This window comes from Rhinolophus sinicus, chromosome 3 (assembly GCF_057876585.1).
Source record: "Rhinolophus sinicus isolate RSI-liver-muscle chromosome 3, RSI-T2T, whole genome shotgun sequence".
Lineage (NCBI taxonomy): Eukaryota > Metazoa > Chordata > Mammalia > Chiroptera > Rhinolophidae > Rhinolophus > Rhinolophus sinicus.
In genome coordinates this window covers 127,574,885-127,598,472 of record NC_142503.1, presented here as the reverse complement: position 1 = coordinate 127,598,472, position 23,588 = coordinate 127,574,885, and the positions used below count along the sequence as shown (strand labels likewise).

Here is a 23,588-nt window from a genome sequence, read left to right as displayed (position 1 = left end):
CACTTGAGAGCAGGTCACTTGGGTTCTCTTCCCTGCTGACATCTCCGGGCCCCTTTCCCCTCCACCCACAGGTTGTGGCTAGGAAGCAGTCTGGGCTCTGTGGGTTCTGGACCGAGCTCTCTGTACTCTCTAGGCAACCGGGGTTAGGGCCAGGGTCACCCCAAGTGGGTCGCTGAGCCTATAGCCCGCAACTTCACCTGGGAAGGTCCGGGCTCCACAGTTCTTGGCTAGAGGCCTGATTCGGGGCTTCACAACAGGTAGCCTCGGGCTGGACTCTGGACTGGAGGTCTGAGTGAACAGGAGAACTTGAAGTTGACCTGAAACTATGGGCTAGAGGCCCTGGCAGGGGAGGGGAAGTGCCTGGAGCCACGCAGGCCCTGGTGCCTGTTCTGCCCGCACATGGTGCACTGGCGGCCACCTGAAGGGCATTCCTTCACTCCACCTGAGCCCCACAAAAGGCAATCTGGCCTAGACTGCCATGTCACCAACACTCTGTTCCCTGAGATTTGAGGGATCTAAATCGGACATTCCTCTCCCTCACCCCGTTTATTTTGCCACCAAACTGGAAGTTCTTCCTTTGCAAGGCCATTTGTCATTCTTCCACTCTGTCCGGTCACTTCCAGCAGACTAGTTCATACCTAAGTCATGGCTTCCAGCTTCCATGACACCGGCCTGGAGGAGAAGAGGCCTCCTTCCTGTCGTGTCACTGATAAGCCTCCAGTTGCTTACCTGTCACCTACATGATCAGATCTAGATCTTGGTGTCTCGCCTGACAAACCTCAGTGTTGCCTTTGAGACTTTCTGCCTCCGGGGCCTACCGTCTTTTGCCCATCACCTTCCAGAGAAGCAAGAGACTACACAGGGACCTGCACTAGCAGTGAAGAAATCAGGTACTGAGTGCACATGTGCACGAGCCCTGTTGTACCCTCAGTTTGCTGAAATCCCTCCTGGCCCTTCTTTGTACCTGCTACCTCTTTGACTTCCATTTTCTCTTGTACAACCACATCAATCCATCAGCAAATCCTGTCGTTACTCCTTCAAAAGCTATCCAGAATCTGACCACTTCTCTTGACTTCCACCACCAATACTGTGTACAAGTCACCATCACCTCTCACACCTCTTCTTCCTGCTTCCTTCCACATCTTTTCTGCTCCCACTCTTGTCCACCTTCAGCCTATTCTCAGCACAGTGGAGGTCCTCTTAACACATAAACCTCATCATACCACTCCTCTGCTCAAAACCCTCTATTGGCTTTCAACGGACTTAGGGTAAAACCCCAAATCCTTACAATGGCTTCCAAGGTCCTTGTGCTGTAGTTCCCATCCTCTCTAACTCTCTAACCTCACCCTTGCCATTCTTCTCCTCAAGTCACTTTGTTCCAGGCTCCTTGAACCCACCAAACACATTTCTGCCTCAGGACCTTTGTACTTGCTTTTTTTCCCCCCTGGTTCTTTTGTCTTCCTTCAGGTAGGCACATGACTTGCCCCCCCTTCCCTGAGCATCCTATCTAAATAGCAGTCCTCATTGCTCTCTGTTCTATGCTGCCTCCTTTTTCTTCATTGCACTGACCACTTCACATATTTCTGTCTGTCTACTTGTCTATCCTCGGTCCTTTCTTACTCCATGAGAACAGAGACTTGTTCTGTTCATTGCTATATCCCTAGTATCTACAGGTGTGCCTGGCACATAGTAGGCATTTAATAAATACTTGTCAGATGGATGGATGGACGGATGGATGGACAAATTCCGTATCTCTTGCTCATCTCCTAATCTAGGTTCTAAGCATAAGGGCAGGTGCCCCCATTTGATCATCTTTTGTACCCCAATGTGAACACTTACGAACATTGATAACATATGTACAATGATTGAAACAATTTTAAGTATAAGGTAGAAGCCAATTTAGCCAGGCACAGTGGAATAGGGATTGGGAACACTGGAAATCAAGAAAGCAGAATTCCCAACCAGGCTGTCACTAAGGAACTATGTGGTCTGGGAGAAACAGTCTGCATGGGCCTCTCTGTTCTCTCATCTGTAAAGGCAAGATTTGGACTAGATTTTGAAATGTCTTTTAGCCTTGACATTCCGTGCTTGTAAGTTCAGGGTAATTGCACATTCATTTGACAAATATTTACTGAACTCGTTTCCAGACACTAATTGAAAACACAAGACCCTAATCTCAAGAGCTCCCAGATTGAAGGAGCAAAATAAAATAGGGTCAGCTCGGCTGCAATAAGTGTTGAGTCTTAAAGAGGCAGAAGCTTGCCCTACAGTCAAGGCTGGGAAGGGCATCTAGACCAAAAATGGCTGTGCAAAGGCAGGAGACATGGGGACAAAGGATATTTGTAACGAATATGGCTTAATTTTACACAAATAATTGTTTGAGACAAACGGCTTTTGTATGCTGAGAGTGTTACTGGGAATGATGTTGTACTTCGGTTCTTTGTCTTCTTGAAGGAAAGAATTCAGGCAGGAGATATAATGTATGCAGCATAGGACAGCGGGAAGTTTATTAGTAAAATCAAGTACAGTCGGAGACATGGAGCGTGCTGACCCAAGAGAGGGAAGCAGCCTCGCCTTACACTGTGTGAGGGTTTTTATTCCTATGTGTAGAATTGTGTCCCCCTCTCCCTCGCCAGCATCTCTTATTCTCCCAGCTGGCGTGCCTCCTACTCCCTTCTTGCTCCCAAGGTTGTCCGAGGCATGACCCTGACGTCCCCTAGTGGTTGAAGTGTCCTTGTTACCAGGCTGCATACAGAGAGGCTGAGATTTGCTCCCTGCTCATTGGTCGTCAGAGAAGCGCCCCCGAGGAAACCTTGTTACCAGAGGAGAGAACGAGAGCCTATTGGTTAGGACACCTCACAAAAGCCCGTCAGCTCGCAGGGTTCTGCCAATTGGTTCGCTCCTGCCTCGAGAGACCCCTGTCGCCTGCTTGGCGCCTTGGAACGAGCACTGCCTCACCTACCCCTGTTCCCATTGGCTGTTTTGGGGCCCGCCATCATCTAACGAGGAGCGGGACTCGGAGCACCCGAGTGCTTGCTCACTGCGGTGGGATCTCTTTCTGCGAGAGGGCGCCTGGGGAGACTGCCGCTGCTGCCCAAGCTGAGTGCAAAGGCCCCAGAGCCAGGCATCTCCGCGGAGGACAGCCGTTACCCCTCAGGACACGTCTAGACCACTGCCCCGGCCTCTCCTCAGGCTCTCTGCATCTCCAGCCTGCATCCCGACCTGAATCCAGTAAGTTCGAAGCACCCACGTGGCGTGGGAACATTTAGGGCCGACGGAGAGGGCCGTCCCTGTATGTGCAGTCTGCATGTCCTTTTATTAATACTTGACCGGTTCATCGTTTATCCACCATGTGTTCAACGGTTCGTTATTTGGCATTCTGGGTCCACCCGCAGCGCCCCCTGCCCAGATCCTTGCTTCTCTCCGACTGAGCTGGGAAATCCCTTGCCCTAAAGAATAAGGCTTGAGAGCCGAACCGAGGAGTGGTGGCGACGGGGAGTGAAGCCCCAGAGGGACGATGTTCTACTATCCCAGCGTGCTTCAGCGCCACACTGGCTGCTTCGCCACTATCTGGTAAGGGCTCACGGACCAGGGTGGGCGCACCGGGAGGGGTGCTCCGGGATACTCGCCTGATGGCTTCCCCTCCATGCCCACCCCACCCCATCCAGGCTGGCAGCGACACGCGGCAGCCGGCTAGTGAAGCGCGAATACCTGAAGGTGAACGTGGTGAAGACCTGGTAAGGCCCAGAAAAGGGAAGAGCGGCCTAGTGCTGGTGTGGGTTAGGGGTTGAATTAAGGTGGGCAAGGCTTTTGGGGGGGGGGGGGGCTGGTTCTCCGCGCAGGCGCAGTGGTGATCAGGGTGCGTGTGTTTTTTTCTCCCCCCCCAGCGAGGAAATCCTCAATTACGTGCTGGTACGAGTGCAACCCCCGCAGGCGGGCCTGCCGCGGCCCCGCTTCTCGCTCTATCTTTCAGCCCAGCTCCAGATTGGCGTGATCCGGGTCTACTCACAACAATGCCAGTATCTCGTAGGTAAGGCTGGGAAGGCTCTGAGGTGGGGCAGAGCTGAGTGGCACTCAGCTAGGCTGGCCCTCTACCTTGCCCTTCCTGCCCACAGAGGACATCCAGCACATCCTGGAGCGTCTACACCGTGCCCAGCTGCAGATCCGCATAGATATGGTGGAGACTGAACTGTGAGTGTTCCCCTGGGACTGGGACCACCCAGCCTTTGATGGAGAACCTCCCCGCGAGGCGTCAGCCCATCACAGCTTCAGTCCGTGACAGCCACACTCTCTCTCTCAGACCCAGCCTGCTGCTTCCTAGCCGCCTGGCCATGATGGAGACCCTGGAAGATGCTCCAGACCCCTTTTTTGGGATGATGTCGGTGGATCCCAGACTTCCCAGCCCCTTCGATATCCCTCAGGTAGGGCTCATTCCCCTGGAACACCTCCGACTGATGAGATGACAGTGCAGAAGGGGGTGCTGTTCCTGTGCCAGTCTGACACTGGGCTTAGGGGAAGGCAGCCTGCCATAGCTCTGCCCCGTAGGACTTGGTGTCAGGGGACTGTCATAATGGACCCCTCCAGACAAGCCCACTCCACTTACCTACCTACTCAGGACCTAGAGACAGCTCTTGTCCCCACTCATCTCCACGCTCTTTCCACTGCTGAGGCCCTAATCTAGGTCCTCATTCCTCAGCACTGGGCTTCCCTACTCAATCCCCCCATGCATTCCTGTCAGCCCTGCAGCTTAGACAGTGTGACTCCCTTCCTTCAAAGACACTTCCAGTGGTTCCCCACTGCAAACAGAATACTGGCATTTAGGGCTCTCTGTGCCCTGGTCCAGACATCTCCGCACATCCCCTGGGCATCTTTGGCTCCCAAACACCAGTCTGGCCCCTGTGCCCCAAAGGTGCCACATTCACTTCTTTGCTTGTGCTGTTTTCCTAGCCCTTAATGTTCACCCCTTGTTCTCTACTAGTCAGATCCTACATATCCTTAAGACCTCTTTCAAATACTACCCTTTCCCATGAAGCCTCTATTCCAATCCCAGCCAGAACCAAATTTTATTCTGGAACTCAGCACATTACTAGGGCCTTGTTTTTATTCTTTGTGTTAACCCTTGCTGGGGTCATATACAAACTTGTCTCCCCACTAAACCATATGCTCCTTAGACCAAGACTTTTCTGTTCCTCTGTCCCCTACACCACTTGATATAAGGACACAGTGCTTCTTGTACAGACACACTGACAAAGGCTACCTAACTGGCAGGGGGACAGGTGCTGTGAGGGCAGGAACGGGAGGAAAGGAGACCAGATGACGAGTGGGTTCACTGCATGCTGTCAGTGCCATAAGAATTAGTCACAAAGGGTCATTACTATCCATTGTCTGATAAGGTTGTGAGAGTAGGAAAGCAGGAGGCTGAACCTGAACCCTATCTTTTGTCCCCAATCCCCCAAAGATTCGACACCTTTTGGAGGCTGTGACGCCAGAAAGAATTCCTGAGGAGATCCCTCCTGAAGTCCCTACAGAGCCTAGGAAGCCAGGTGAGCAAAGAGGGCCTTTTTTCAGGCATAGGAATCTCCAAGAGCTGAAGAAATAACCATCTTTGAGTTCTCCTAAGAGCCAGGGCCTGTGAGGGGCACTTTCTGTGTGTAACCCCATCACTGCCTCACAAGAGTCCTTTGAGATTGGAATTCTTATCCGCATCTTACAGGTGAGAAAAGGGAAGCCCATAGCAGTTAAGCAACATATCCCAGGTCAAATGGCCAGTGACTGGCCTGGGCCTGATGGGAACCCAGTTTGGCTTGACTCCAGAGTCCATGCTTTTGCCTCAGCACGTGGGTGTGGGAACTTGGAAAGAAGCGGAAGGGCTGGTATGACTTTCCTGCCCCTCCAGACAGGGCCCTGGTCACTGCGCTGTCTCCTGAGGCCATCACTCTCCGGGAGGCGGAGCCCATACACATACTGGAGATTGAGGTGAGTTGTCCCTCTGCACACAGAGCCTGAGGCCCAAGTCCTGCCTCTGATGGCCCCGCCCCGCCTTGCATCTACTTCTGGCTTCTCTGTCTCCATTTCCCTTCTCCCCACTCCCAGTGGGTTTCCTCAGCCCAGCCCTGTGGCATGCCTCTCAGATTTAGTCTCCTGGACCCACTTCCTTTTCTCAGAAACGGAACTGAGTCCCCTCTCCTTGTTCTTCCTCTCACAACAGGGTGAACGGGAGCTCCCAGAGATTAGCCGCCGAGACTTGGACCTGCTCATTGCTGAGGAAGATGAAGCCATCTTGTTGGAGGAACGAGGCAGGCCTATCCAGTAGTGTAGTCTGGCCGGTGCCGGACAGTCAGGCCCCGGGCACGGGCAATTGGCATGGGCAGTGCTCCCATCTCTTCTCTTCTGCACTCTAAGCCCTTATCTTCTCTACAGTGTCCAAGGAGGAGCCCCGGGCCCTGGAAGTGGAAATTGCTGTTCCCCCGCTCTCACCTCCAGCTCTTGCACCGTAAGGGCAGGAACCCCTGGACAAGGTAGGGGGTCAGTGCTGGGAGGAGTGTCCTCATCTCTTGCCCATTTCCCCTCAGGGTGGAGGCAGCAGAGCCACTTCCAGGCGAGGTCTTGGCCCCAGAGGAGCTGAAGCCAGCAGTCTGGGAGCCCACAGCCCTGCTTGCTGGTGAGTGCCTGCCATGCCTGGGGCACTTACCTGCACAACTGTGGCAGACAAGGGCCCTGCATTCCCACTTGCCAAAGGGAGGACACTTGAGCTCCTTGCCTGGGTGGCTGCAAGGGTGTGGGGTATAGCCCTGCAAAGCCTATGTTGTTGCAGAGGTGACACCCCCGAAGGAGCTGCGTCTCCCGGCCCCACTCAGCCCAGAGGTGAGTAGTCGCCCTTCCAAGCCTCCTCCTTCTCATCACCCTCCTCTCGCAGAGCTATTCACCAAGTTCAGCTTCCCCAAGCCCCAGGCCACTACTAGCCTACACAGGCATTTGTGCAAATTGGTAAAGGGTGGCCCTGCCTATACCGCAGTTTATCTAACCACACTTCCAGATGGGTATGCTCCTGCAGGGTAGGAGCTGCGCATGCTCCTGGAGGCCCATCCCAGCCCTTTCCCAGGGTGCCTCTGTGGGGACTGTTTGCAGTCCACCAGGATGTCAGAAAAAAGAGTAATGGATAGCCTTGCCCCTACCTCCCTTCTCCACTCAGCAGAAGAGGCCCCCTATCCCCCCACCTGCTCGCCGTCCCCGCCGCCGCCGCCAGTTATTATTTTGGGACAAGGAGACTCAGATCTCCCGGGAGAATTTCCAGAAACAACTGCAACCCAGAGTTCACTGCTGGGAGTGTGTGAGTACAGTCCAGGCTTTGGAGGGGATAGAGGGAGGCAGGGAGGGCCTGGGGCAGGTGCATGGTGGGCCTTCTAAACTCCTGGGGAAGCACTGGGAACACTCCCCAAAGTGCATGCCTTGGGGTCTGTCTGCACATACAACTCTTCATCCTTTTAGTGACCCCGCCCAGCACATCCATGGGTACCAGTTAAAAGTCCTTTTAGCAAGGAGCACAGCAGGAAGGGGTTTGAGCCTGTAGAGTTGGAAGGCCAGAGGCCCTGAAATAAGGCATTGCAGAGGTGAAGGGGCAGCGAGGAGTGAGTCCCTCCTAACTGGGCTCTGGCCTTCCCTACTATGCAGCCAAAGGTGCAGCCTCCTGAAAGGACTATCAGAAGCCCCACGGAGCTGTTCCAAACCCCAACTTACCGTAAGATGGTGGGAGTTGGCGTGTGGGATCTTTGGACCCCATATTCCTCTTAGTGATTCTCATGCTTCAAACCCTGTCCTTGCTGCCACCTTGTCCCCACCCAGCTGGCTGGCTACCCCCAGAACTGCTGGCTTTCTGGACCCGCTGTGCCGAGACACCCCCAAAAGCACTCAGGCGGATGCCACCCCTGGAGCCTGAGGAGGCAGCGGCTGAGGAGGAAAGGAGAAAGGCTGAAATTCCGAGTGATATTGAGGTAACTCCTTTCTGAAGGACTTGTCAGCTTTGCCCGAGCTCCAGCAGTCTGTCTTCTGCCCGTGTAAGCCAATGGCACCAGGTCTTAGGCACTGGTTAGGGGGTATACTGCCCCGGAGGCAAGGCCAGTTCAGGGCGGGGACTGCTTTACCCCAGCTGATTCTGTGCTGCTTGCGGTCTTAGTTCTTTCTCTCATCCTCAGGTACTGAGGGAGGCCCAGGAGCCCAGTGGGCCCCTCATGCTGTCTTCAGGTAAGCACCTGGAGAAGGGGTGGTGATCACCACCTTAACCACTGTCCGAGGATACTGGTACCCCAACTGCTGACAGTTTGCCAGAGGGAGCATTTAACATAGGAAGCAGTGGTTCTCTTTAGTTCTCCCTCCTGGGTACTGGTAATGTCACTGAATAGCTGTGACTCGTTTGACCAGGTGGCCCCAAGGTCACAACTGCTCAGACCCATTGAGGCCCTTCACCTCCCCCAACAGAGCTCTCCCTAGAAGCAGCTGAGGAGGAGAAGTCTCGCACCATCCTCCTTCCCCCGGAAGAGCGGTGGTAAGCAGCCAGCTCGAGTGAGCTCAGGCCACAGCCCTGGCCAGGTGGGGCAGAGGCGAGGATGGTATGTCCCTTGTCACCGTCACAGCTGTGAGTTCTCTGCTCCACCTGATTCCCATGTTCCCCCAGGGCTTGGGCTGAGGCGGAGCAGCCAGAACCCCCTGCATTGCCCGTGGTACCTGAACTCCCTGAGGTACCCATGGAGATGCCTTTGGAGCTGCCCCCAGAGCCTGAGCTGCTCTCCCTTGAGGCCGTGCACAGGTACCAGGGAGGGGCCTCAGTGGGGTAGCCCCAGGTTGGGGCCTCAGCTAACAGTTCTTGCCTCTACAGGGCAGTGGCACTAGAGCTGCAGGCCAACAGGGAGCCAGATTTCAACAGCCTGGTGTCACCTCTCAGCCCTCGCTGGATGGCCGCCCGGGTCTTCTACCTGCTCCTGGGTGAGTGTGCACATACGTATGGGGGGACACACAGGCCAGAGACCACTGTAGGGACCCCCTGACCAGCCGCTCTTCCCCCCTTGCCCAGTGCTCGCAATGCAGCAGACCCTTCGTATTGAACAAGAGAAGCCATACGGGCGCCTCCTGATCCAGCCAGGGCCCCGATTCCACCGCGGTTAGTCAACTTGGAAGGCTGCCAAGACTCCAGCTACAGCCAACCGTGTCCTGCGTCCCCAGACCCTGCCTGCCTCCTTTCTGAACATGTATCTCTATCCTCCCTGCTCTCAGAGCTCCTGTTCAAGCATAAAATGAACTGCCTTTATTACAGTATGTTGTCATGAGTCCGTTTGTATTGTCCCACAGCATAGCAGACCCATCCTCAGGGACAGCCCTGCAAGGCAGTAAGCAGGGCTGGGACTCCAAATGGGTATGAGGCCCAGAATCTTTGGTAAGGCACGACGTGGGACTGGGCTGGGAGGGGGTCTCGGGGCCTGGGCAGGCTGACTCCTCTGGCCCTGCTGCAGCCCGCCGTCTAGGTGAGGCCTAGGCTGGCCTGGAGCTCCTGTGCCTTGTCGCCAGGCAGTGAGCCCAGTGCTGAATGAAAGCTGTCAGCGTGCTGTTTGGCCAAGAACGTCAGGAGCAGCAGCAGTGCAGCCTTGGTGTCTGGGTGGAGAGTGAAGAGGGAGAGATCCAGGGGGGCCTGGCCCGCAATCCCTATCTGCCCCAGGCCCTGGAGCCCTGCCGCTTCTCGCCTCTCCCGCCTCTCCCGACCCTCCCTCCGCATGACTGCCACCCTCACCTGCTGGGACCCTGTCGTCAGCCTGAATGAGACTGCAGATGCGCAGGAGCTCAGGAGCCACATCTACGACCTGCGGGGAAAGGGCCGACTCAGGCAGCAGCTCCCCTGGGCCCGGGACTGGGATGGGTGCTGGGGGCTAAGGAGAGGCAGTTTCCCACCAGGCTGTTGGGGACAGACTGATTCACAGGCATCCTGGACAATTGTGACACATGAGAAGGACCCAGGTTTTTTTTTTGAAGATGGGATTGGCACCAAAGATGACTGAAATCATGGCTTCACGATCAAAAGCCCAGACACCCAGGGGCTCCACTAACACAAGTCTCTAAAGGTGCACAACAAAGGTGACAGACACAGGAACATTGGGACATCAGTCCAAACCCAGCCACTCAGTGCAGATAAATCTCATTCACAAAGCAGAGCTGCTTGGATTGCAATGGGTGGTAGCGTGGCCTAGACTGGTACCCAGGCTCCAGAGCACAGCCTGAAAGAGACGGGGTCTAGAAAATCAGCCTCGGAAAGCTGTGACGCTGGCTCAGACCAGAGGGTGGAAACGGCCAAGCAGAATGGAGGCTCCCTGAGGAAACGTGCTTTGTGGTGAGAGGAAGCCCTTCCTCTCATATGATAGGCCTGGCTGCCAATCAATGAGAAAACAGAGTATGGAGTATCAAGGGCAGCTTAAACCATCCCTCTGTGTCAGTACAACTGATGCCAACTCTGCCTATCAACGAGAAGGGAGCATTGGGGTTACCTGGTCAGGGCTGCTCTGGTACAAGAAGCTGAAGAGGTGCCCTATGGTGACCCACTCCTCCAAGTCTTCCTTCAGTGGCAGGGCGTGCAGCAGGGCAGCCAGCACCTGGACACAAAGATGGCTCTGGCCCCGTGCCCCACACCCTCCTCGGCTTCCTGGCCCTGCCAATGCCTCCATCACTCACCTGGGGCTCTGCTTTCCTTGTGGGACTGGCCATCAGCAGGCGGGCAAGTGCCCCACAGATGTTGTCACGGACACGCTCATTACGCTCCCGCGCCAAGAGGGGCAACAAGAGCCCCCGCAGCTTAGGGAAGTGTCTGGTCCAGAGTCAAGGAACAGGCACACATGGCAGACCTCTCCTTGCCCCGACCCCAGGGATACTCCCCCAACCCCTCAGCCCCTCCTACCAGCCAAGGATACTCCTGGGCAGGGCGGCCCCCATGCTCGGCCAGCACGCCCAGCCCAAAGATGGCATTGCTCCGCACCTCAGCGTCTGCCTCCCGGGCGGCGCTCAGCAGCACGGGGAGCAGGCGGGACACAAACTGGGCTGACGCGGCACCCAGGCCCTGTATGGACTCTGCCAGCGTCCCTACCGCAAAGGACTTCTCTGCCACTGTGCAACTCTGTTTCTGGCAGGGGTAGGAGTGCAAGTCAGCTGGGAACGGGACGTGGGTTGTGCAGAATGGGGTTCAAAACCAGAGGATGGAGCACTCACCGTCTTACAGAGCAATAATGGCAAGAAGCCAGCAAAGAAGGGGGCAAAGGTGTCTCCCCCAGCCACGGCTGCCAGGGCAGGGATGGCCTCACCAGCGTGTTCTAGCAACATGGCGTCGTATTCAGCCTGTGGGACCAGGTCAGGGGCTAGATCACCAGAGCCAGCTGTGACTGCTGCACCTGCCACCCTACTCCTCCACTGCCACAGGTGGTCCCCCTGGGGGCTGCCCTGGGTAACAGGACTGGTCCCTCCCAATGAGCCCAGCTTTTTCTCCTGGCCCTCCTATTCTCACCTATCAATCTGAGCCCGCCCCGAATCCCCACCTCCAGGAAGCCTTCCATGAACCCCCACTGCCTGAGTGGGAGCACAGTGTGTCACTGGGAGCCATTACCAATCTTGAGCAGCCCTGCTCCAGCCAGCCAAGCCCAAGTGCACTGCCCACCCTGCCCTGTGGAGACTACCACACAGACTGCCCGGTCCCTCGCCCCTTGCTCTCACTTGGTCCTCGTCATCGTCGTCCTCGTCAGTGTCCTGGCAGGCTGTCTGCAGGAAAAGGTAGCTCAGCTCAGCCTGGGCTCTCCTGCCACTTCTCCTTTCCATGGGGTGGGGGCAGAGGGAGCTGGACTTGTAGCCTCTGACCGTCCCCCCTAGGGCCCAGCCACCTCTTCACCCCGAAGCCGGCCTGCTCACCTTCCTTTGCAGCACAGCCTTCAGCATGTTGCAGAGGTCAGCGAGGCTCCCGGGGGGCTGCAGAGTGAAGGCCCCGCAGCTGCGCAGCACAGCCGTCAGGGCCTCTAGCACGGCCATCACCACCTGGCGCTCCCGTTCCCTGTACACTGCCTGCATGTAGGATGGCACCACCCGGGCCAGGGCAGCCTGCAGAGCTGGGGACATGATTGGCTGAAGCCCCAGTCAGACCTTGCCCCTCCCCCCGCCCGGCTTCCAGAGGCCCCAGCCTGGCCCCGGTGCCCTTCTCACCAGCAGTGTTGGGTTCCGAGGGGCAGCTCTGACAGGCCTTGTGCAGCGCACAGCAGAACTGACCCAGGGCCTCATGGGCTGCCTTGCGTACACTCAGGTGAGGGCACTGCGGGATAAGGGGGATGGGAGGTGCCTGCTGTGTGCAGGGCGAACACAGGCCCTCTCGCCCTCGGACTCCACCCACTGCCCACTCACCTCCAGAACTCTGAACACTTCTTCAAAGACACTCTCCATGTACGGAAGGAAGGCCACACTGTGGACAGACACACGGCCGTGGGGAAGGGGCTCCCAGGCGGGGTCCCCAGTGCCTGCCAGGGAAGGGCCGGTGCTCACCTGGTGTGAACCGCGATCTCCCCCAGGGCAGTGCAGGTGTCCTCCTTCTCATCGAAGAAGGCATTCTCCACGCTGTACCTAGTCAGGGGGCGAGGCAGCAGTGATCAGACAGCAGCAGGCACGGATCTGGCCCTGGGCCCTTGTCAAAAGCTAGGGTTCCTGTGACCACTCAGACAGCACCCCTCCGCACCCTGAGATCTCTGAGTCATCCTCCTCTTCCTCGTCTTCATCCATGAGCTCCTCCTCTTCCTCCCCATCGCTCTCGTCATCAAACAGAAGGAAGGAGCTGCTGCCGTCGTACTGAGGCTGGCCAGAGGAGGCATAGCAAGGACTCGGGCTCAGCTGGGCCCAGGAGAGAAATGTGGCCCCTAGGCTGGCCTTCCCAACCGGCCCAGCCCACCCACTCGCTGCTTACCACGATGCCCTCGGTTGAACGCAGTGACAACAGCATGAGTGTGGTGATTTGTGGCAGGTAGAGCGCCAGGCCCTCACCCATCAGCCCCGATAAGGCTGCAAAGAGGCTGTACCTGGTAGAGGCAGGTGGAAGCTGTACAATCCTGCCCGCTATAGTCAGACAGGACGGGGGAGAGAGACAGGGAAAATCTATGGCCCAGACCAGAGGACTGGGGTGTGAGCTGGAGGCAAGTGAAGGCTCACTCACGTGCAGCGTCGCAAATCAGGGTCGTCTACCTGATCGCAAAGGCCCAGCCCCAGCTGGCAGCATTCCTCAGCCAGTGGCCTCATGGGCTCCCCCAGTGCTCGTGCCAGCACCCCTAGCGTCTCTGTGGGGGCAAGGACTTGGTTAGCACTGGGATGTGGAGCTATGCCAGAGGACTCAGGGCTAATTGCTGGGGGACCAAAGGTGGCAGCGGGGGAGAATTCAGATATCCTACCTCCTCCTAGGTACAGTGGGAATGCCTTCGATGAGAAGGAAGACACCTGCACTGCCTTGGGGGAGGTCGCTGTTCACACCAGGTGAGCAGTGGCCTGTCCCTGGCACTGGGAACCCGGCCTGGGGCCCCCTTTCTCACCCAGGCTCTGGATCCGCACAGGCTGAAGGTCCTCATGGCCTGTCACCAGGAATTCCCGCAGGTGCTCCATGATGGTGGGGAAGTAGGGCAGCAGGGAGGCCTGGGCAGCCGTAGCTGTAGGAAAGGACAGAGTCAGCTGGAAGGGCCCAGGGCCACCTGCCACAGGCTCTCTGGGTGAACCCCGTGCCCTGCCTCCGGCCTCCTTCTCCTTACCAATGGCCCCCAGGGCACTCACAGCCAGTTCCTTGGCCCGGGGCGTGCTGGGATTCCTCAGAGGCTGCAGCATACATTCCATAAGCTCCGGAAGGTAGGGCTGCACTTTAGGCCCTGTAGGGAAGGGTACCCCTCTAACAATCAGTCTAGGGTTTTCTACTTGGTGGGGGCCCAGCTGCCTCCAGGCTGAACCTCCTCGTGGCCCCACCACACCCCTCTCACCACCTCAGGCAATGGTTCAGGGCGGTACACATCCCTCCCCTTTCAACCAAAACTACAGGCTCATCCCCTCCCTCGCACCCCAACTGCCATCACTACCTAGGTTCTCCACAAAATTCTCCAGGGCATAGCAGGCCTTGGCTAGATGGTGTGTGTGCCCGGGAGGCACCGACTTCAGGTAGGCAAGGAGCAGTGGCATCACCTCCCCTGAATAGCTGCTGATATGGGGCTGGGGGGAGGAGAGAGCAGGCCCCAAGTCAGCTCGACCGCAGGGCACACACCTACATGCCAATGGTAGCAGGGGTGGCTGAAGAGATGAAGCTGAGGGTAAGCTGGTCCCTGGGACGGGTGGGGACTGAAATGGTGGCTACCCACAATCAGCCCTGCTGACCTGTAGGTTCTCTGAGAACTGGCCCAGGGCAAACAGCGCGGCATTGCGCACAACTTGCGATGGGTCTTCTAGGCCCTTGCACACGATCTGCAGTAGTGGGCGCAGCAGTCTGGAAGGAGCAGGACAAGAGGACACAGTCTGATTGCCCTAGCTAAGCCATTCTCCTGTTTCCTCTGGGAAAACCCAGGCTTTCTCTGTCACTGGATGGTGGGTACCACCCCCTGGTCCCCATAGCTGGGGCAGCCATTTATCTTTCAAACCAGGACACTTTTGAGAGTAGAGGAGAAACACTCCTGATATTTAAGAATGAACGGCAAACAGACCGGCACTGCCACGGTCCACATGGTCCTCCTCCCCATGGTGCACCCTCACCGCAGGACAGGGGAACAAACACCTCTGTCTGATGTGGTCGCCAGCTCCATCAGACAGCACGGCCAGTACCAGGAGCCCCGCCTTGCGCTGGTAGGGGCTCTCGCTCCGTAGCGCCTCTTCCAGCATGGGCATCTAGGGAAGCACGAGGCATTCTCCTGAAACCCCAACAGAGGCCTGCCCATTCCTGGTCCTCGACAGCCACCAGGGCCCAAATAGCCTTGGCACTGGGGGACTAGGCGTCCCTAGGTGTAAGTGCACGGGAAGGACAAAGCCACACTTACCAGCGGGGGACAGAGCTTCTCGGGGGGCAAATGTAGTGCCAGCATGTCTACAACCTGCGAAATGACAGGGAAACTTTGCCAGACTCCATCTCTGGCCCACAACCCTCCACAGCCACTGAACACCCTGCCCCCTGCCCTGGTCCTACAACCCACCTGGACAGCAAAGTGCTTGGGCGTCTCTCCCACCAGCCCAATCTCCAGCTCGTCCTCGTCTGAATCCTGGTCCTCAGGATCCAGCTGGCCCAAGGGGGGCTCAGCAGCCATAATGGGGAAAAGCGTGTGCAGCAAGGGGGACAGGAGACGATTCTTCAGTAAGGCCTTGAGAGGGAGAGTGGAATGGTGTCCCTGAGAATTTGCTTCCAAGATGGACTCACATTAAAAATTCTAGCCTTCCAGGGCAGAAAGGAGTCCAGCAGGAGACTCCCAATCTCCTAGGCAGGAGGTGGGTTGAGGCCAGACCAAATCTTAAATATATTAGTTAGCTATGGTACTTTAGATACCCCGAGATGGTCAAAAAGGCCCAGGAGTGAGACGAGGGATGGAGGTGGGGGTGGGGTAGTATGCTTCAGAGGGCACTCACCTTGCTCTTGACTTTGACCAAAAAACTGAGGCAGCAGAGAATACGTACACGTATTGCATCACTCAGGGCCATGTTTCTAGCCACCTGCCCAGAGACTAAGGCAAATCAGAGACAGACAAGGAAAATCCAGAACATGCCGCGGGGCCGGGCCCACCCCAGGCTCACCTCCAGGCAAAATGTGAGGACCTCAGAGAGGTGGGAGGTGACGATGGGCACCTCTGACTCCAGCAGTTCATCCAGGGCCTCCATGGCCTCACAGGCCTTTGCCTGCCAGAGAAACAGACAAACCAGCCATAGGTTTACCACGGTCTTCTATAGTGGACCGGGCTGGAGATGGTCCTGTGCTCCTTCCCACAGAGCTCCTGCCCTAACGTCCTCACCTCGTCTACAAGGATGAGAGTCTGGATGGCCATGATGAGCTTGGGCACCAACATCTGCGCAAGAGGCTGGAGGATACAAGATGAGTCGAATCACAGAAAGCACGATGCAGCTAGTCTCAGGCCCCAGAAGCTGGCAGCTTCCTCGAAGCCTGGACACCGGAGGAGCCAAGGCACAGCCACCCACAGTATCCCCCCTCAATTGTTAGGAAGAGCAAAAGGCAAAGAAAGAATCTGAATGGTTCTGCATCGTGCAAGGGTGAGGACACGAAGGACCGAGGACAGGGCGCCAGGGGAGGTGAGATCTTACTTACCACATCGTCAGCGCCGAGGTAAGGGACCATGGTGGTGAGAGTGCGCAGGGAGTAGAAGAGGAGCCCAGGAGAGCCCACCTCGCTAAGGGTCTCATTCAGAAGCCGAAGAAGTTCTCGATGGTGGGGTTGGAAGGCCTCAGGCCGGGAGGTCACCACGACACTTAGCAGCAAAAGCCCCATCTGTTCAGGAGTAGGGGATGAGAGGGAAAACCTTACACGGTCTACCCAGCCTCTTGGTCCCTCCCTTCCGCCAACCATGTGATAGTACCTCTCTCTCAGGAATGTGGGGGCTGTGGGTACTGTGTTGAAGAAGCTGCATGAGTTGAGGCCAGGCCGTCAGGCCTTCCTTTCGAAAAATGGTGGCTGCGAGCTGGGCCAGGCTAAGGCTCACATTGTGCCTGCAAACAGGAGAGATTCCCCTGACCCCCAACCCTCCAATTCTCTCTCGGGCACATGTTGGCCGTGCCTCCATGGCGTGGTCAGGAAAGAAACCTCCAGGTGGGGGCTTTGCCAAGTCGGGACACATAAAACAGAGGCTCAGAGGAAAATGAGCAGCACGGTGGGTGTGTGATCTGGTGCGCCTGACCTCACTCAGACTTAGTTTCAGTTCCATTCTTTGGCACACCATCACAATCCATTCTCAAGAACTTTAGTCCTCAACACAGCCTAGAATTCCCGCTCCACCCTTGGTCTAAAACTGAAGTCCCTGCCCCCCAAGTGCCAACCTGGAGCTGAAAGAGAAGGCAGAAACCGAGAGAGGGTCTCAGCCTGGAGTCAGTTAGGATCCCGAGAAGAGGCACGTAGGCACTTACTCTGTCTCTTTCTGGAAGGCAGTCAAGACCAGGGACTTGAGGCTGGAACACAGGTGGCAGGTGTTTGGTACTCAGCCTGCCCATCTCAGCCTGGCCCCGCCCCGCGCCGCCCCTGGCCCTGCCCACCTCTCCCGGTGTTCCGCCCCCAGCCGTCGCCAGCGGGTGCTCAGTCGTCTGCGGATCAGCAAAGCTGCGAACTGGCGGATCTGGGACGAGAAAGCAGGCACGTGAGGGTCCGGACAGGAACTGCGGCTTGACCCGTGGCATACTGTGGGAAACTCGGCGGGAAGGGGCAGGAGCCTCACCTGAGGGTCGGCCGCCGAGGCCAGCGAGTCGCAGAGCGCAGGCAGAGCGGCGGGGTCCCGAAGAGCGGTCTGGAGCTGCTCCGTGGCCTTGGGGGAGGCTGGGGTCACAGTCGGCCCTTTCCCGCAACCTCCCGCTCGCCCTGGACCGGCCCCGCCTGCCCCGTACCTGGCGGATGCGCTCGGTGTCTGGCAGCAGCAGCTCCCGCAAGATCTGCTCCAGGCCAGCGGGCTCCATGGCAGCCGCCGAGCCGACGCTACTCGGCCGGGATGGGGGAGGGACAGCACGTGGAGGTTCTGAAACCCACTTCCGGCGGAAAGGGCGTTGCACCGCGCCCCTCCCGTCGCCAGGGTGATTCAACTCGCTTCGCACAAAGCGCTCCGGCTTCGCAGCTTCCGTTGGGCTGATCGCTACTGAGCCGCGGAAACAACGCCCTGGCGATGTAGGTTCCTCGAGTGGAGAGTTCCCAAGTTCCCAAGCTCCGTGGAGAACTCGAGTTCCGTGCATTGCGCGGCCGACCCGGCTTTCTAAGGCACACTGCCATCCGCAGGGCTCGACTTCCTATATCCAGACCAAACCCTCCAACTACAGGATCCTTTTTCTTAATAAATTTTATTTTGATAATTGAAAAAAGAAAAATCAGGACCAAAACTAAAGGCAACTTAAAAAGTTCAAATATATACTTCTTATATAATAGAGATTTATAATTTCCAGGCCCTCTCTGGGGAAGGGAGGCCCGAAGGGCAAAGGGGAAGGCAACAATTCAGTCAATCAGAAGAGATGTTGGTAAGAGATAAATGGGACATGAAGAAAGGGAGAGTAGAGCAATAGTTTTGCCACCCAAAACTCAGTCCATCTTGAGGTTAACATAGATATAACGAATGAACTTTAGGGAAGAAAAAAAGGAGATGGTGCCCAGCATGAGGAAGAAGACGTAACCAGTGAGTAAGGAGTAGCCAAAGAACTCCACTGTCTGAACCGGCCCTGACATGTTGGAGCGCCTGGCATAGTAGAACACGGAGTAGAGGAAGATGAAGAGCCCGGTGGAGCCAACACTCAGCACAGATCGCCACCACCAGCGATAATCCTCCCCAGACAACTGGAAGTAGGTGAGTGCAATGGAGATGCAAGCCCCCACGCTCAGCAGGATGGCGAAGACAAAAAAGAGGATGCCATACAAAGTGTACTGCTCCCGACCCCACACTGTGGCAAAGATGTAGTACAGCTCCACAGAGATGGCACTGTGAAGAGAAACGAGACACAGCATTAAATGGCTGTGCACTGCCAGCACGGGCCAGGCCAAAATCCAGCCCCCACCCCTCTCTGTTACTGGGCCACTGTGGGAAGTGGATTCACTCTACTCTGTGCCCTGGAGTTCCTGGCTTAATGGGGATTCTTTTACCTATGATTAGCCGCTTTCATTTTCAGAACATTTTTGATAGGTTGAGTTTGGGGATCTTGTCTGTTCTACTTTCCATTGTATTACCTGCCTGCCACTAAGAGGTACTCAACAAACTGAATGAATCAAATGGGCTTTAAGCCCAACATGGTACCTGTAGACACTAAATTCAGAAACCAGGAAGATGGAGAAAGGATCAGTGTCTCTGGAGAGCTGTACAAGTGAGACACCCTCATATCTGAACTGATTCAAGCTCAGTCCTGCTTGGATAAAGGGGAAACCATTTAGTGATCTCTTAACGCTACAGCGGAACCAGAGATTATCACTGACATTGGGTTAGGGTACAGGGTGAGTGGGGAAAGGAAAAGTTGTAAGGGATCTGAGAGTGGTGGTCGTGGAATAAATGGAGGATACCTGAAAGGCAGGAAGCCTCCAACAGTCATGTGGATGAGAGTAGACTTGTACCAGGGCTGGGGCGGGATTTCCCGGGCGATGTTCTTGGTGCGACATGGTGCATCAAAGGGGCTAGCGTTGTTCTTCCCAAAGATACCTCCAATGACAGTGAGGGGAAAGCCCACCAGCAGCCAAACTGTCAGAAGCAGCAGGATGGTGGTGGCTGGCAGAGCCTGTGTCGAACCATTGGCCCAATGTACCGAGTTCACCACACTCCACGTCAGGAAGAAAGGCACTGTAGGGATAGGTCCCCAAAAGGAGAATCAGCACTAGGAGCTACATCCCTGGGGGCACCCACTCAGTGAACCTAAAGAGGTTAAACATCCTGCCCCCAGGCAGACGCCACCCTTTCATATCCCGCTTCTTGTTCCTTATTTTACTAACACTCCTACCCTATCCATTATCATTAAGGATCAAGGCAGCTTTACATAATGATCTAAGAGTGACACAAATCCACGTGCCTCCAAGGGCCTCTTCTCTTGTGGCATCAGTCATTTCTGGCATGAGACATTCCTTTGGATCAAGGCCCTGTTTTCAGAAAGCCCTGGTTCAAAGTAATGTAATGGAATATAAATCAGACCCTTAGTATTGGGAGTAGGAAAGGTTCAGAATGCAACTACTTTGAAAGGACAAGCTGGCATGAAGGCTAGAGTGGGGTAGCCCCCCTCAAAAATAAGAAAACTGAAAAAAAGTTTCAGAATAAATTCAAGAGTGTTATTTCAATGTAATGGTTGAGAATGCGGGCTCTAGAGTCAGACTGTCTGGGTCTGAAACCTGGTTCACTACTCTTCAGGAGTGTAATCTCAGGCCAGTTACTTAACCAGCTTGAAATTCAATTTCCTCATGTGTAAAATGGGGACCATATTACCTATTTCGTACAGTTACTGTGAGGATTAGATGAGATGAAGGCATGTTGAGTGTTTACCACAGTGCCTAGGATATTTTAAGGGCTTAATTTTTCACTATGCAAAAGAAATGCATTCTTATGTTCTGAATGGCATTCTTATTGTTTGTTTTGCGTATTTTCATTCCCTTAAAGCCTAATTCTGACTCTATGCTAGGTTCCATGATGTGCTTAAATTCCCAACTTGGCCCACCAGGGAAAGGGCAATTCTCACCAGAGAAGAGACTGGTGGTAAGAATGATGTTCCACACCCAACGCTCGCCTCCGATCTGCCGGTAGAAGTGGCTGGACACGTAGCCAGAGATGCAGCAGGTCAGGGCATACAACAAGATGGCTGCCGAGTTAATGGCCCCATGATGGTGCACATTGAACATGCCCAGCAGTGCCATGACAATAATGCCTGTAGGGTGGTAGTGGAAAGTCCGTGTTAGGTCTCACCTATCCGTCTTCTGGCCGTTTCAGAGGAATCAGCCCCCTTTCTCCCAGACCCAAGACCTGTAGCAAAATACCATCCCACAATTCTGTTGTCCAGAAAATCTACCGTAGAATATACACATCCTTGCTTGAGCCATCCCACCCCTTAGGTCTGCCCCTCACCTTGGACAGAAGAGATCTGCAGATCTTTTCTGAACAAACTACCTGCTTAGGTTTAACCCTTGAGAGAAATTCCTGATTAATTTTTATCACCTCACCAGTGCCAAGGGCCAGGAACTGGGCACCCACACCAAGCACAGCACAGAGTAGACCACGGTATGGAGGGAAACGGAAGACATCGGTATGGATAATTTTCCAGCCATTGTCACCTTGGTCAAAGTCATCACCAGAACCTGCAGAGTTTGTCTCCTCATCCAAATTGTACCGAGCCAGGTCATTCCGCAGCACACGCATGAGAATGACAGCCACAAAACCCACCAGTAAAAACACAAGCACCATAGAATTGATGATGGACAACCAGTGGATTTCCAGTGTTCGAGGAAAGAAACCACCATCATCACCACGGCGCCTATCACTCCGACGCTCCACGGAGGTCTCAGACCAGCGCACACTGTACGTGTGGGTGAGGCCTAGGAACTCATCAGGTCGTAACCCATCTAAACTGTGGGGCTTGACATCCCGCACTGAGACGTTGGCAAATATAATTCGATCTCCATGGAATTCTAGGTGGAAGTCCAAGTGGGTCCAGAGTCCTATCTTGTGGCTGTGAGGCAGGAAGCCACTCTCCTCCATGTAGCCCACAAAGCCACGGAGTGGCAAGTCGTCCACCACAAATTCAAAGTAGTACAATTCCTCAATGGCCTGGCGCAGTTGTTCCACCTACAAAGAGCAAGTCGGGAATCAGACAAGGCCACCCCAGGCATAGGGTTAGAGCAAGGTTTCTCAATCTTGGCGCTACTGACATTTGGGGCTGCGTAATTCTTTGTTGTTGGGGGCTGTCCTATGCATTGTAAAATACACCATCCCTGGCTTCTCGTCAGTAGCACCCCTTAATAGTGATACCTCGGTATCTCCACGTAGTGCCAAATGTCCCCTGGGAGACAAAATTGCCCCCTGTTGAGAATCATTGGTTTCAACCCTAATATGTTGGGATTCTCCAAAAAGAGCAAGTATGACTTGACAGGGTTAAGGCCTAGAAAAAGGAGAGAGGCAAAGTGTAAGAAGTTCTGGTGTAGATTAAGGAAAAGTGCCCTAAGAGAAGGTATGCTTAAGAAAAAAGCATGACAGGGAAGACAAGTAGAGTGTAAAGGAGCCCGTTAAGAAAGGGCTGAGAGTTAGGTACGGAAGGAGTTAACTATGTAGCAGTGATAGCTGGGACCTTATTACCAGCAGACAAGCTTGGAGTCAGGAGCCCTGGGCTCATCAGCTGGGTAATTCACTATCCATCCAAGACTATCCCGTCGTCTTGAAAAAGTCACCTCTGAGCAAGTATGTTTCTTCATCAACTGGATGCAAATAATACCACCTGCCCTGCCTGCCACATGGGGTTGTAGTTAGAATCAGGTAATTTCTATAAAGATGCTTTGAAAACCATAAATGTGAGGCACTGTTATTAGTTCCTAGGAGGGAGGGCTAAGCTCTAGCCCATGTGGAGAGGCTGACCTGTGTAGAACTGAGCTGCATGTGGCACAGAATTCTCTTTTCCACATTCTCCCGAAAGCGGATCTCGTACAAAGACTCAGCCATTCGGTCACCATCCAGCACTTCACCGAGGCTAAGGCTTTTGTGACGTATCTTCTCAGGGCAGCAGACTGGAAGCTGATAGTAGTGATAAGTCTCCTGAGGGTTATGGTAGGGTCCCACTTTGTTGACATATAGAATGACAGGGTCGCCGGCCTTGTAGTGTGTCACACTTTCGACCCCTGGCTCGTGACCTGTGCCCAGCAGCAGCATCAGGAGTGGCAACCACTGACAGTTCCAACTTCGAGGGCGCCCTAGGACTGTCATCCTTAAGGCAGTGGAACCTGTTTGAGGGAGTCCTGCGGTTATGGAAACCAGGGATCAACTCATGACACCCCAGGTCAAGCCTTTCAAACTGACTGATGCTCTATGGCTGCAATTACTCCCTTTGGTCTCTTCCACCCTCCCTCAGAAGTCCACCTCCTGACCCCCACACCACATCATATTTCTGTCCCCAAAACTAGACTCCACCTTTGCTCTCTTGTCCTCAACCCGGAGTTCCCTCCTCCCGCAGCCCACCTGGTCTGAACCGCCCCGCGCGCCTCAGCCCGTTTCCATGGCAACGCCACGAGGTCTCACACCTCGGGCACCTTCCTGCCGCAGCCCTGGGGTCCTCACCACGCGGGAAGGGCCGGCCAAGGCGGCGCCAGCGTCCTCTGAGGCCCCGTAGCTACCCTCGGGCTCCTGCTGGGGTCTCCCCCAGAGCGGCGCGCTAGCGGCGGCCTGGAGAGGACCTGACTCCGACTTGCACGAGGTTGGCCGTGGCTGTGCCTGATCGCAGCGACTGCAGCCAAACCACGAGGGAAACCTCACTCAGCTCTGAGGTATTTGTCGATGAGCTTTCTACAGCGGGAGGCCCGGCCCAGCCCTGGAGACCCCGCAAGGCTCAGCTGGCTTCTCCTCCGGCCGAGGGCCCTTCCGGCAATCGGAAGAGCAGCCCAGGACACGTCAGTCTTACCACTTCCGCCCTCAGCAGTGGGGGCCTCAGGCCTGCGGGACGCTCCTTCCTGGAACCTGCAGGGAACTGCGACCCCGCCGCTGCGGCCACTTGGCCGCGAGCTGGTGGTCTCCCGGGGAGGGGCTGCGGTCAAGGCCTGGCTACGAGGACGCAGACGCCCCTTCGAGAAAAGAGTCGCAGCCGGGCCTCCCTCCCATCCCCGGGAAGGTTTTGGGCGGAGGCCTTGAGAGCAGTGCCCGCCGCGCGCGCCCAGT

At 55.6% G+C, this 23,588-nt stretch overlaps 3 protein-coding genes across 12 annotated transcripts; 1 reads left to right on the top strand and 2 right to left on the bottom strand.

The window, feature by feature from the left end:
* The first annotated feature begins 70 nt into the window (after positions 1-70).
* Positions 71-9,306, top strand: REC8 (REC8 meiotic recombination protein). 3 transcript variants are annotated; one of them, XM_088796950.1, is made up of 20 exons: positions 71-3,231; positions 3,456-3,573; positions 3,669-3,737; positions 3,888-4,030; positions 4,116-4,191; positions 4,301-4,421; positions 5,459-5,543; positions 5,897-5,976; positions 6,209-6,296; positions 6,421-6,493; positions 6,573-6,661; positions 6,815-6,864; positions 7,193-7,330; positions 7,672-7,738; positions 7,843-7,991; positions 8,193-8,241; positions 8,476-8,542; positions 8,672-8,803; positions 8,873-8,979; positions 9,068-9,306. In XM_088796950.1, exons 2-20 carry the CDS (start codon positions 3,518-3,520, stop codon positions 9,157-9,159), a joined length of 1,731 nt encoding a protein of 576 aa, XP_088653076.1. In that variant the 5' UTR covers positions 71-3,231; positions 3,456-3,517; the 3' UTR covers positions 9,160-9,306. The 3 variants fall into 3 exon arrangements, with proteins under 3 accessions (XP_088653076.1, XP_019569946.3, XP_019569944.3); XM_019714387.3 differs by having other exon boundaries at positions 3,396-3,573; positions 7,196-7,330; XM_019714385.3 differs by having other exon boundaries at positions 3,396-3,573.
* Positions 9,276-18,057, bottom strand: IPO4 (importin 4). 2 transcript variants are annotated; one of them, XM_019714372.3, is made up of 30 exons: positions 17,614-18,057; positions 17,448-17,534; positions 17,269-17,348; positions 17,143-17,184; positions 16,599-16,728; positions 16,331-16,510; positions 16,020-16,085; positions 15,805-15,906; positions 15,640-15,723; positions 15,213-15,377; positions 15,060-15,113; positions 14,801-14,910; positions 14,407-14,515; positions 14,115-14,244; positions 13,797-13,910; positions 13,584-13,697; positions 13,214-13,334; positions 12,968-13,079; positions 12,743-12,858; positions 12,553-12,630; positions 12,415-12,472; positions 12,220-12,325; positions 11,932-12,125; positions 11,740-11,784; positions 11,242-11,367; positions 10,947-11,155; positions 10,711-10,843; positions 10,527-10,631; positions 9,779-9,848; positions 9,276-9,642 (listed from the first exon to the last, which is right to left on the bottom strand). In XM_019714372.3, the coding sequence occupies exons 1-30, from the start codon at positions 17,950-17,952 to the stop codon at positions 9,512-9,514; spliced, it is 3,510 nt and encodes a 1,169-aa protein (XP_019569931.3). In that variant the 5' UTR covers positions 17,953-18,057; the 3' UTR covers positions 9,276-9,511. The 2 variants fall into 2 exon arrangements, with proteins under 2 accessions (XP_019569931.3, XP_019569932.3); XM_019714373.3 differs by having other exon boundaries at positions 10,947-11,149.
* On the bottom strand, positions 18,042-23,583 carry TM9SF1 (transmembrane 9 superfamily member 1). 7 transcript variants are annotated; one of them, XM_074328053.2, is made up of 6 exons: positions 23,335-23,583; positions 22,299-22,660; positions 20,894-21,515; positions 20,416-20,601; positions 19,259-19,532; positions 18,042-18,686 (listed from the first exon to the last, which is right to left on the bottom strand). In XM_074328053.2, exons 2-6 carry the CDS (start codon positions 22,641-22,643, stop codon positions 18,293-18,295), a joined length of 1,821 nt encoding a protein of 606 aa, XP_074184154.1. In that variant the 5' UTR covers positions 22,644-22,660; positions 23,335-23,583; the 3' UTR covers positions 18,042-18,292. The 7 variants fall into 7 exon arrangements, with proteins under 7 accessions (XP_074184154.1, XP_019569942.2, XP_019569943.2 ...); XM_019714383.3 differs by lacking the exon at positions 23,335-23,583 and adding an exon at positions 22,995-23,298 and having other exon boundaries at positions 22,299-22,675; XM_019714384.3 differs by lacking the exon at positions 23,335-23,583 and adding an exon at positions 22,896-23,267 and having other exon boundaries at positions 22,299-22,675.
* Positions 23,584-23,588: the final 5 nt, after the last annotated feature.

Bases quoted from the DNA above. Each gene is read 5' to 3' on its own strand.
- REC8 (XM_088796950.1), top strand. From the start codon at position 3,518: ATGTTCTACTATCCCAGCGTGCTTCAGCGCCACACTGGCTGCTTCGCC. The intron at 3,738-3,887 runs GTAAGGCCCAGA...CTCCCCCCCCAG, and splicing joins GTGAACGTGGTGAAGACCTG to CGAGGAAATCCTCAATTACG. The intron at 4,192-4,300 runs GTGAGTGTTCCC...TCTCTCTCTCAG, and splicing joins GATATGGTGGAGACTGAACT to ACCCAGCCTGCTGCTTCCTA.
- IPO4 (XM_019714372.3), bottom strand. From the start codon at position 17,952: ATGCACGGAACTCGAGTTCTCCACGGAGCTTGGGAACTTGGGAACTCT. The intron at 17,185-17,268 runs GTGGGCAGGGCC...CCTGTGTTCCAG, and splicing joins GGGGCGGAACACCGGGAGAG to CCTCAAGTCCCTGGTCTTGA. The intron at 16,086-16,330 runs GTAAGTAAGATC...TGTATCCTCCAG, and splicing joins ACCTCGGCGCTGACGATGTG to CCTCTTGCGCAGATGTTGGT.
- TM9SF1 (XM_074328053.2), bottom strand. From the start codon at position 22,643: ATGACAGTCCTAGGGCGCCCTCGAAGTTGGAACTGTCAGTGGTTGCCA. The intron at 19,533-20,415 runs GTGAGAATTGCC...CTATCCCTACAG, and splicing joins TACCACCAGTCTCTTCTCTG to TGCCTTTCTTCCTGACGTGG. The intron at 18,687-19,258 runs GTATCCTCCATT...TTCTCTTCACAG, and splicing joins GGAGGCTTCCTGCCTTTCAG to TGCCATCTCTGTGGAGCTGT.